At 43.3% G+C, this 12,265-nt stretch overlaps 1 protein-coding gene across 2 annotated transcripts in view; it reads right to left on the reverse strand.

The window, feature by feature from the left end:
* Nucleotides 1–10,306, reverse strand: part of FNIP1 (folliculin interacting protein 1) — a 120,926-nt gene extending 110,620 nt beyond the window's left edge. For both annotated transcript variants that reach the window (XM_056124238.1, XM_056124237.1), the window contains exon 1: nucleotides 10,143–10,306. In XM_056124238.1, the coding sequence (XP_055980213.1) occupies nucleotides 10,143–10,234 (92 nt within the window). In that variant the 5' untranslated portion in view covers nucleotides 10,235–10,306. The remainder of the gene's footprint in view (nucleotides 1–10,142) is intronic.
* Nucleotides 10,307–12,265: the final 1,959 nt, after the last annotated feature.

Genomic DNA, 12,265 nt, shown 5'->3' on the forward strand with positions numbered 1-12,265 from the left:
ATTACAGTGTGAAACAACTCCCAAAATGATTATTACAAACCTAATGGTAAATCAATAAAAATTCATTTTAAAAATAAGATGATTCAGTTTCAACTTGGCTGACTGAGAGAATGAGGGTGCCAAGAATAATAATTAATGTTTGGGTGGAGGGAGAGAGAGGGATTGGTGCAGAGGTTTCAAGTATGGTTGTGAGCTCAAATCCCCAGTGTCCCACATGTGCTGAGCATGATTCTAGTAGTACTGCTATTTGAGTTTAACAACTCTGCTGTGATCTCATCACTGCAGGGGATTTTTGGCACAGGAGTTCAACCCACAAAGAGCATAGCAACTAAAATGTATGCATGCCAGTGCCAGGTACAACCCTTAACAAGCATGTGTGAGTGCAGCAACCCCTGGTAAACATCACAATTATAACATGTGTCTTAACAGTGAGAGCATATGCCAGCACCACATCTAAAGGAGCAAAAAACCATGGGGAAAACCACAGTCAAGTGTGCAAGTACTGCAACCTGATGTGCAATCCCTGGCAATCAGCAAAGCCAAACACGTGCAAGTACCACAACCAGGCATATGTGTAGGCCCCTGTCACAGTGACATTATTATCAACAACAACAACAACAATGGAGGTTTGGGGGGTGAGGAGGAAATGTGCAGAACTTCTCTTGTGTCACATTTTACAAATGAGCTTTTTTAAATCTCTTTTCTGAAAGATAAATTTCACTTAGCAGTATTTAGGACAATAATTATTTCATCAGTAAAAAATAAAGTTCTGATCTTACAAATGGATTACTGAAGCTATTTTTCACCAACCTTTCTTTCAAAAACTACGGTTTTAAACACATATAGAACATGTAGTACCACTGGGCTAAAGCAATAGCACAGCGAGTAGGGGGTTTGCCTTGCACGCGGCCGACCCGGTCAACCGGAGTTCAATTCCTCCACCCCTCTGGGAGAGCCCGGCAAGCTACCCGCACCACAGAGCCTGGCAAGCTACCCGTGATGTATTCAATATGCCAAACACAATAACAAGTCTCACAATGTTACTGGGTCCGTTTGAGCAAATCGATGAACAATGGGAGGACAGTGACAATGACAGTAGTACCACTACTTAAGAGGTGATAAAGCAATTTAACGATAAAAATGATAATATTTACATTTTTTTACATCCTACCTGGGTTCAATCCACTCCATATGGTCCCCTAAGAGTGATCCCTGAATACAAGGCTAGGAATAAACCCGAAGCATAGCAGCGTGTAGTCCAAAAATAAATAAAAATCATACTGAGAAAAATTTTCTAAAACTGAATACTTACAAATATTTACAGTATTAAATTAACTTTAAAGGACTTTACAAGTTAGGCCAAGGAGACAGCTCAAGTAGTAGAACACATGATGACCATGCCCACAGCCCTGAAACAGTGCCGATCCCCCAAAGCTACATTTCCCATCACTGGCACTAAACTACATTACTGGGTGTGGGCCTGCGGTTCCAAGAACAATCACTCTCAGGACTGTACCACAGAGCAGGGAGTGGCCTTGGTGTCACTAGGGGTCTCTGGCTCCTGTTTTAAAAAATTAAATTAATTAAAATAAAACTTCACAATATCAAAGAGTGATGCAAGACCAGAATACTGAAAAATTTTTAAAGTTTTAACCTAAAAACTGTTTCCCCAGCTCTCCTTTTCTCCACATCTCCCTTTCTCTCACAAATGTTACATTCTCAATACAAACAAAATAAAAATAATTAAGTTCATGAATTATGTCCAAGTTGACAAATGTGTTTCTCATTGTGCAAGACTTGGCATACAAAACAAAACTTTGGAAACACTTTGGAAACACTTTCCTTTCTAGGGTTCCCTAATACTATTTACCTCTGAATTTTGTCTTCTCTTTCGACTCCTCTTGCAAATTTCCTAAGGGCAAAGCCCTGTTCTTTTCAACTTCCTACACCCTTTTCCTAGATGATCTCATAGTCCATTAGTTTTAATACTAACCATAAACCTAAATTTATGTCACTGCTACAATTACTGCAAACTGCAAATTTACTTATTAAGCTGCCAACTGGACATCCTCAATGAACATCTCAATGGCCATTAAAACTAAACCAAACGTTCCAGGCAGAATTTTTCAATCTCTGCCTCTACCCTTAAAATTATTTCATATTTTGGTTCTACAAATGTTTACTTAGAAAATACTCAACCAAGAGCCGGAAAGATAGTACAATGGGTAGGGAGTTTGCCTTGCACATGGTCAGCCCAGGTTTGATATCAGCATCCCACATGGTTCCCCAAGCACAGCCAGGAATAATTCCTAAGTGCAGAGCATGGAGTAAGCACTGAGCATAGCTGGGTGTGGACCAAAAAAAAAAAAAAAAAAAAGCTAAAAGAAAGGTAAAAATGACCATGCAAAAAACAAAGTATAGTTTGACATATCCTAGAACCTAAAAGATATCCAAGGGTTTAAAAAGAGAGAGAAAGAAAAAGGTGAAAAGAAATTAAATTAAAACAAGGCCATAAGAAAGCAAGAAATCAAGGGGCCACAAAGGTCAACAGAAAAATGCTACCTACCACTGGCCCAATATGAGACAACATATGACTGGATGGATTAAAATATATTATGATCTAAGAGATCATGATAATAATAAAAAATATACATTTAAAATGAAAACCATTAGTAAACTCATTGTCAATTATTCTGAAAAATGATCAAGAGAAGCAATCAGATCCAGAAGGAGGGAGAAAGAACTCTGGGTCTCATCTGAGGACTCAGGGACTATTCCAATAGTTCAGAAGCCACTCCTGGAAGGGCTCTTGGAGACCCTGCAGTTGACCAAGGACAGAACCAGTCACCTGCAAGGCAAGAATCTTATCTACACTGCACTATCTCTCCAACCCCAGCAATCAGATTTTTACACTACCTTTCCAGGAAGAAAAAAGGGACACAAGAAAAATTTTCAGGAAAAAAATATGCACCAAGAATGAGAGAACCAGGATATCATTATTTCACAGCCCCTAATAAAATAATGGATGCAGAAATAATCACCAGACATTGCTAAAACTGAGACTGGAGCAATAGTAAAAGGGAGGGTGCCTGCTTTGCACCCAGCCTACCCAGGTTTCATCCCTGGCCTCCCTAGCCCTACCTGGAGTGATCCCTGAGCACAGAGCCAGAAATAAGGCCAGAGCACTGCTGGGTATGACCCAAAACAAAACAAAAAAATTGCTAAAACCATAAGTGATAAGTGAAAGGAGACTTCTACAACAACGAAAGGAAGATTTATTGCTATGGAAGAATGGTAATGAGGAAGGGAGGGAGGGAGGGAGGGAGAAATCCACATGATTAGTAATATCATTCTTAGCATTTATCCAAAGGATATCGAAACAAAACAAACACTGTCCTCCCGTTGTTCATCGATTTGCTCGAGCGGGCCCAGTAAAGTCTCCACTGTGAGACTTGTTGTTACTGTTTTTGGCACATTGAATACTCTCAGTATCTTGCCAGGTTCTCCAAGAGAGGCGGAGGAATCGAACCCAGTTCGGCCAGGCTGGCTGCAGGCAAGGCAAATGCCCTACCACTGTGCTATGGGTATCTGCACCCCTATATTCACAGCAAGATTATTCACAAGCATTAAAACATGGACTCAAATGACCATATACAGCAGCTATATATCAGTACATATACATATACACACAAAAAAAAAAACTCACACACACACAAGATTAAGAGACTACTGCTCTGCCTTTAAAAAAAAAATGAAATTCTTGCCTTTTGAGACAAATGAACAGAACTTGAGGTGATTATGCCAGTGAAAACTATGGCAATTACCAAAGGGACTATTGCTCTGCCTTTAACAAAAAAAAAATCAAATTCCTGCCTTTTGAGACAAATGAATAGAACTTGAGGTGATTATGCCAGTGAAAACTATGGCGATTACCGAAGGGAAAGGAGAGAGAGAATGTAGACAGAGTGAGTCAAGGGATCTTTTCAGTAGTAGGATGGCACTGAACTTTGGTGATAGGAATAGTGACAATTATATCCGTATGGAAGTATGAAACTCCTAAAATTCTACAATACTGTAAATCAGGGCTGGAGCGATAACACAGTGGTAGGGTGTTGGCCTTGCACGCAGCCAACATGGCCGACCCGAGTTCGATTCCTCCGCCCCTCTAGAAGAGTCCGGCAAGCTACCGAGAGTATCTCGCCCAGACGGCAGAGACTGGCAAGCAACCTGTGATGTATTCGATATGCCAGACACAGTAACAACAAAGTCTCCAATGAAGACGTTACTGGGCCCGCTCGGGCAAATCGATGAACAATGGGAGGACAGTGACAAAGACCGTCAATCAATGGTAATCTTTACCTTAAAACTATAGAATAAGTGCTTTATCCACTCTGGAGAAGCCCATGTTTTCTCTTGAGCACATATCACTTTTTTGTCTATCCACAAATCTGTTTCCTGTAATAAAACTATTTTGCTTCATGAATAAAATAAAAATAAGGCTTATACCACCTAAAACTAATCTTAGGATCACTAAAAACTGGGATAATCAAACGTTATGTCATTCTAAAATACATAACAGCATCTATAGGATATTTTAATTAAAAGTAAAACTAAACCTGAACCAAGTTAAGTATCTTAATAGTTTTCAGGAAATGAGTAAGTTATAGCAGTGGTTCTGAAACTTAAGAATCAGAATCACCTGAAAGGGGTTGAGTGAAACAGATGACTGAAAATCTATGAAGGAGAGCAGGACTTCTTAAATTTTTCCACTTGAGACTCCTTTCTACCCAAGAAAATGTTATGCAATACCAATAGGTCTGTATAAAACATACACACATCAAACATCTTCTAATAATAATAATTTTATTTTTTAAACAAGTTGTTTAACACTTAAATGGACCACCTATGGCTGTGAACCACACTTTAAGAAACTCGGCATTAAAGGAAAATTCATAAGGAAACAACCAATCACATACACAATATGGGCAATTTTATAGGAAAATGACCTAATTTCAACAACGTATTATATGTTTAGAAGGGAGGGTTATTACTGAAGAAAAATTACTTATGAGGCACCATGCAAATACATCAGAGACTCAAAATTGTAGCTTAAACAAAACTATAAGACAGCTTGAGACAACTAAAAAAAAATCTGAATATACAGATTGAAACTAGAAGTATTAAGGAATTTCTGTCAACTTAAGCATAATAATAAGTATAAAAAAATAAACTCATGGAAAGAAAAAAATAAAGGCTGAAGCTAAACAATGCAAAAGTAACACAAATGCAACACTTTAAGTTTGTGCTGAATGGTTTGACACACAAGCAAGACTTTATCATAGTAACTATTAGGTTCCTTAAAGCCATGTGCAAAGCACAGTATTAAGTACTTTACATGACTTATCTCTTTAATCCTTAAAATAACTCTATAATGGAGATATTAAACTCCATACCATTTGACCTGATCAAGATCAGAATTTGCTTTTTAAAAAAAAGGAAAACATTATGGGCTGGAGCAATAATACAGCAAGTAAGGTATCTGCCTTGCCGCAGACAACCTAGGTTCAATCCCTGACACCCAATATGGTCCCCGAGCACTGCAGAGCCAGTAACCTCTGAGCATTGCTGGGTGTGACCCAAAAAGCACCCCCCACACACACACACACACACAAAAAAAAAAAAAAACGAAAAGCACTAGTATTGATAGCAGTCCAGGGAAAGACAGGAGAGTGACCAATTGAGAGATCATTTTAAAATGTTTTGTTGTTAGGTATGGTTTGTTTTTTCCTAGGGGGTGGGAGAGAAGGAGGGTCTCCCGAGCTGGGTTCTGGAAGCCCAAATCATGGCCAGAGTCAGTTATATGCAAGATAACCACCTATACCCCTATCAGGTGGTTTTTAAGAATTCCTGCCTACAACAAATCAATGTGAAAACAAATGTTCATGCATTAGAAATAAAAGATGAATACTGACATTGTTTTCAATAAAGTATAAATTATATCCCAAGTGATGCTCAGGAGGCCTAGAGTGATTCTCAACTAGTGGAGGACCCATCATCGCCCAGGCTCACCAAAAGAGCATTGTTCAAGGACCACATGTCAATATGTTCAGGGGACCCATGAGGTGCTAAGGATCAAAGCATGTGCCTTAACCCCTACACTAACTTTCCAGCCGAATAATTTGCTTCTTTATAGAAAATTTCCTCTATAACAGATGCGTAAATGTTACTGGGCTGGAGCGATAGCACAGCTGATCAGGCGTTTACCTTGCACGAGGCTGACCCAGGTTTGATTCCTCCACCCCTCTTGGAGAGCCTGGCAAGCTAGAGAGAGTGTCTTGCCCACATGGCAAAGCCTGGCAAGCTCCCCATGACGTATTCAATATGCCAAAAACAGTAACAAGTCTCACATCGGAGACGTTACTGGTGCCTGCTCAAGCACATTGATGAACAATGGGAGGACAGTGCTACAGTTCTAAATGTTACTACCACTACATCTTGATCAGTATACTGCTTATTCTAGAAACTGATTCTTACAGAATGCATTAAAGCCAGAGGCAACAAAGAACCTCAATCAAAAAAAAAAAAAAATAGACGACTGGAGAGACAACAGCAGATAGGCCACTTGCCTTGCACGTGGCCAACCCAGGTTCAATTCCTAGCATCCCATGTGGTATTCTGAGTCACACCAGGAGTGATCCCAAGTAAGCCCTGAGCACTGCCAGGAGCGGCTAAAAAAAAAAAAGTCAAAAATGGCAGAGGCTAATGGCTAACTATGCCAAGTCTAATTTAACAACATAAGTTGATAAAAACCAAATCAAACCTAACAAGAATTCCAGAAAAGAAAGCAAAGTATACTGAATGAACACTAAACTTAATCTACTCAACAACCTGAGTTCCATAATAAAAAGATGCTGAACTCAATTTATTAGGAAAACACAAATTGAAACCACAAGATACATTACACACGAGTATGGCTGGAATCAAAAAGTCTAAACAATGATTAACAAGGGGGGGGGAGGTGGGAGCAGGACTATAGCTCCAGAGAAAAACACACAATTTGCATGCAGTGAACTCCTGACAAGTGTTTTGAAAAACTCTGGCAACATTTTTAAAGTTAAGATATACTTAGTATTAATACCAGCTATCCCACTTCTAGGTATCCATCCAAATAAATGAAAATATATATCCTCATAAGGACTGAAACACAATGTCCCCAGCAACACTGTACAGGCTAAATCTGGAAACAGCCCAAAGTCTGCAAACTGAAATTGTATGAACCAAAGGTGACATATACATATTCCATTTTATTCCCAAATACAACTTGGGAATAAAATGGAAGTAACCAGTGGGAAATGCAACACAGATGACTCTCAAATTCACTGCCGTAAGTTAAAATAGGTTGGACACAAATAAGTTAACAGTATGACTACATTTCTGTGAATTTCTAGAAAGTCAAAACTTTTGTCTTTAGATAGCAGATCAGTGATTAGAACAAGTTGAGGAGGGGTTAAAGAAAGACTGCAAAGCAATATAACAGAACGTTTTGGATGATGAAAGTATTCTAAGACTACAGTGGCTAGAGAGTACATGACTGACTCTACATAACAAAACACAAAAACTTATATAAAATGGCTTTTTTTTGTTTGCAAACTATAGCTTAATTAAGCTGCTTTTGAAAAATAAACCTTGATTAGAGCTGCATATTACTAGCTACAAGGTGTCCACCAATTTTTATTTTCTCACACACGGAGTTGCATACATTTTGCTTATTTGGGAGGGGGCTCCCAAGCAGTGCTCAGGAGATGCCTGGAAATCCCCGGCCAACTGGACAGGCAGTTCAACCCAAGAATGCTGTACAAATGCCAGAGATTACAGTACTGGGGTACAGGGGGGAGGAGGAGGAAGGCTCCAGATTTGCACCCTGCAATCTGCAGGGAATCACATAGTGCTGGGGATCAATCCAAGTAGGTAGCATGCAAGACATGCACCTGAACCCCCATACATTTCCCCAACACCTACATTTTGTTTTTAAAGCAATCATATATATTGTAATGCAATTTCTGGGCTTACATAAAATTCTTACTTCTAGAGGAAAATGGACCACAATTATCTATATTGTAACTTGCCCTACTTAACAAAGTTGTGAAATATCACATGAGATAACTGATGAGAAAGTGCTTTGGGAACACAAAAGTAGTATTACACAACTATACAGCAGACTTTACATTTTTTATAAATAGATGTGAAAGTGTTTCTTCTTAATAGGAGTGACTTGAAACTCTTGGAAACTTGAGTTCTCAAAGCCAATCAGAAATAGAGCATTCAAATCTCACCTTTTAAATTAATATCCCCTCCTAAACCTGCTTTCTCCTACTGATTACCAGACAGCTCAATGTAGTGTTACTTCAACTATCATTTCTTTTGGGTATTTTTTGTTGCTGTTGCTGTTTGTTTGCCTTCGTTTTGGTTTTTTGTATTTGGGCCACACCCGCTGTGCTCAGGGCTTACTCCTGGGTCGAAGTTCAGGGATCACTCCTGGGGATGCTCCAGGAACAAATAGGATGCTGAGGATCGAATTCCGGTAGCAGAGTGCAAGGCAAGTGTCCTAACCCCTGCACTATACTAAACTTTCACTTTTTGAAGTAAAAACATTGTAGAAACATTTAAATTTTAGTTTGTTTGCTGATCTGGGGTTACATCCAGTGTTGCTCAGGGCATACTCCAGACTTTGCACTCAGGGATCACTCCTAGTGGGGCTTCAGAATCACATGGGGTGCCAGGAATCCAATAGGGGTCGGCCGTGTGCAATGCAAGCTCCCTGTCTGCTGCAGCAAGCTCCCTATCATCCCTACCCGGTGTACTATTGCTCCAGCCCCAAACACTATAGAAACCCTTAAAGACATACAGATAAGCATGGCAAGACATTTATTTCCCAGGAGAAAGTCAAAAACCTGGAAAACTTTCTCTTAGGAAACACTTGCTGAAAAGGCTGAAATTAAGATGGTGATTCTTTCCATTTAACACTACACTCCATATGCTTTACTGCATGTTTATTAAAGTGGCCTGCATTAGAGGGCGAGAAATTTTATAAATATCGAAACCTTTTCAACCAAGGTAGTACCGTCATCTTTCTCTGCGCAAAACTGGAGTCCCACTTTGCCCTACTGTTACTGTACGGCCGGGCTCTTCGCTCTCCTACCAGGTTTAAGTGATATTTGACATTTCGCCTAGTTATATTTAAGTTACCACACTGCAACAAGTATGAAGGTTGTCTGGATGACATAATCTCTTCTTCAAACGCAGTTCCACGACGAAATTTGCCTCGAATTCCGTTTTTACGTTATATTACGCATTACACGTTTTTTTAAAAGTCCTCCTTTTCAAACCAGGATCCAGATACTTAAGGCAAAAATTAACAAAGCTAAAGAACGTTTTGCTACCGTTTTCGATTTTTAAACACTCTTTTCAATAACCACCCGCAGGGTCGGGATGTGGATGCCTCGTCTGATTCGGCCCGGCTGTTCAATCTGGTAAGAACCAGAACCAAAATCGTCGGAGATTTTCACATTTCTCCCTCGCAAAGAGAAAAAGGCCGCTCGGCCCGCTACGCCCCTGATTTTGGTCTCTAGGAAACCTAAGACTGGCGCCTTGCCTACGAGCTCCCCCAGCCTCTCCAGCGCCAGAAGCCGGGGCTAACGTGCAGCTCTGCACACCACCGCGGGGCTGCGAGGGAAGACCCCGAGGGCAACTAACTGGTCGCGAGGAGGTGGGGAACTCCTCTGCCCCGGGGCGGCGGCGGGACGACCCGCCCCGGCTCCCACCAGCCCAAGAGCGAGGCGTTGTGGACCCCCAGTCCAGGCCACGGTTCCCGTCCCGAAGGGCTGGGCCGCGCGTGGCCACCGCCAAGACGTAAACAAACCGACCCGGAGAAGGAGGAAGGGGCAGCGGAGCGGGTGCGGGGTAGGAAAAAAAGCACCTCGCGCGCACCCTCAAACGCGAGTCCAGCCCCTCCCGACGCCCGACGGCCGACCCACGAGCGGCCCGACCGAGACGGCCACACTGAAGGCCCCGTGCACCCCCACCCCCGCCCCGGAGTCCACAAGGCCGTCGGGCTCCGCGCCCCCAATCCCGCAGCGTCCTACCTGAACGCGCAATCCGGGTCTCGCGCGTCCCGACCGGGCGCGCTCAGCCCATTCCTCTTGCTGAAGAGCTTCTGGAACAGCGTAGGGGCCATGCTGGCCTCCGCTAGGCTGAGGACGCTCCTCAGGGCGCTAGCTAGGCCCCCGTTCCTACAGCCTCGCCGCCACCCCCATGAGCGCCTCAGTCATATGACAGAAATTAGTCACTTCAAACGGCCACGGCGCGCGGGGCGGGGCGCGAGGCTGCGCCGGCGGTCATTGGCTGGCGGTGAGCCGCATCACGTGGCGGCGCGCGGGGCGGGGGGGCGAGGCGGGGGGGGGGCGGGGCCGCCGGCCATAGGCTGGCGCCCGGAGTCCCTCACGTGGCAGCTCGAGGGGCGGGGCTGCGGGGGGAGGGGGCCGGGGAGCGGGGAGAGGCGCGGGGGGCGGGGGGAGGCGTGCTCCCGTGGCGTGTTTCTCCGTGACGCGCTCAGCTGCTATCTGAGGCGACGGCGGGGTGGCGCGGGGACGACGCCCGGGACTTTGGAGTGCAGAAGCTTTCGGCCCCCGCCCCCACCCCGAGCGACGTTGAGGGCACCAAGGGCAACCCCCTCTGCCTCTCCTCGGCCTCGGGCGGCTTGGCACCGAGTCTCGGCTCCCGGAGGAGCCCGGCCGCCCGCAGAGCGGAGAGGGCGCGTGAGAGGACGGGTGGGGCCGGGCCTAGGCTGGACTTGGAGCTCCCGCCACGGGCCGGCCCTTGCCTGAGCCGCGGACTCGCTCCCGGGGGCTGAGGAAGGACCCTCGCGACCGCACCGCCGCGGCCATTTTCGACAGAGGCAGCGAGACCAGCCCAGAGTTCTCGAGCGGGACTTGACTCTTGGGAAGAGCAAGCGACGGAATGTAGACCCAATTTGGAGCGGGGGGAATTGGGAACCCTGCGGAACCGAAAATCTAACGGTCTCCCATCCTTGAGGCCCAGTCTTAATGTCTTGGTGGGGAAGGAGAGAGCAACTGGAACCGGAGGCGATTGACTTTGACCGGAAAAAAACGATTTCCAAAGAAGAAAAATTGGGGCCCGGCGAGATAGTACAGTAGTTAAGGCGCTGGCCTTGTAGCCGCTGACCTGGTTCAATCCTGGACACGGTCTATGGTCCCTCAGCTCCGCCAGGAACAAGCCTTAAGCACCTCTGACATTTGAGGTGCTCAGGTTAGGATTCATTCAGCGTTCCTATGTACATTGCACAAGGTCCAAAAATAACGGCAATACAGATCAGAGCGACATGCTCACCTCTAAACTTAATCTTGATTCTGGACTCTGGTACTAAACACTGAAAGATTTCTAAAATGACACGATAGTCTATGGTATATTTTTTCCATGCAAAATATCGACGTGGAATGAAATCCTTATAAAGCAAAAAATGAAAACTTTAAGTGAAAAAATGAATGATAAATCAATAAATCATCTAGGAAAGTTTTTTCTTACTTTTCTTGGGGGGTGGGGGGCTTTTTGGGTCACACCTGGCCATGCACAGGGGTACTGGCTCTGTACTCAGGAATGACCCCTGGCGGTGCTCAGGGGACCATATGGGATGCTGGGACTAGAACCCGGATTGGCCGTGTGCAAGACAAACACCCTACCCTCTGTGCTATTGCTCCAGCCCTTGGAAAGTTTTTTAATGGCAGCAAACTACATATACATTAAAAAAAAAAAAAAAACAGTTTCAAGCTTGTCTACATCGAGACCAAACACATTGAGCCCTCATTGTTGATCCATATCTGACACAATAATTTCAGGTCCCCTCAAGTAATTTCCAAATATACTAACCTTGTGTGCTTACCTCATGGATAATTTTGGATATGAATAGCAAAGGAAAGAATATTACTGCTTGCATAAGAAGTACTTTTAGTATTCTCTAATTATGTAATGGTGTCATTTTGGTAGTCTCATTTAATTTTGAAAGGTAGATAAAAAACTAAATTTATCATTCACATTTGCTTTATGTTCTAGCATAATACTTAAATCATAGAATCAGATCACAAAAATTATAAAGGTTTGCTACTACAGTATAAAAGTATTCCAATTAAATTAAAAATATTTTCAAGTTCAAAATCAACTTTTTTTTTAATCTCTTGCCACAGAAAAGATA

The sequence above is a fragment of the Sorex fumeus genome, unplaced genomic scaffold (genome assembly GCF_029834395.1).
Source record: "Sorex fumeus unplaced genomic scaffold, SorFum_2.1 ptg000051l, whole genome shotgun sequence".
NCBI lineage: Eukaryota > Metazoa > Chordata > Mammalia > Eulipotyphla > Soricidae > Sorex > Sorex fumeus.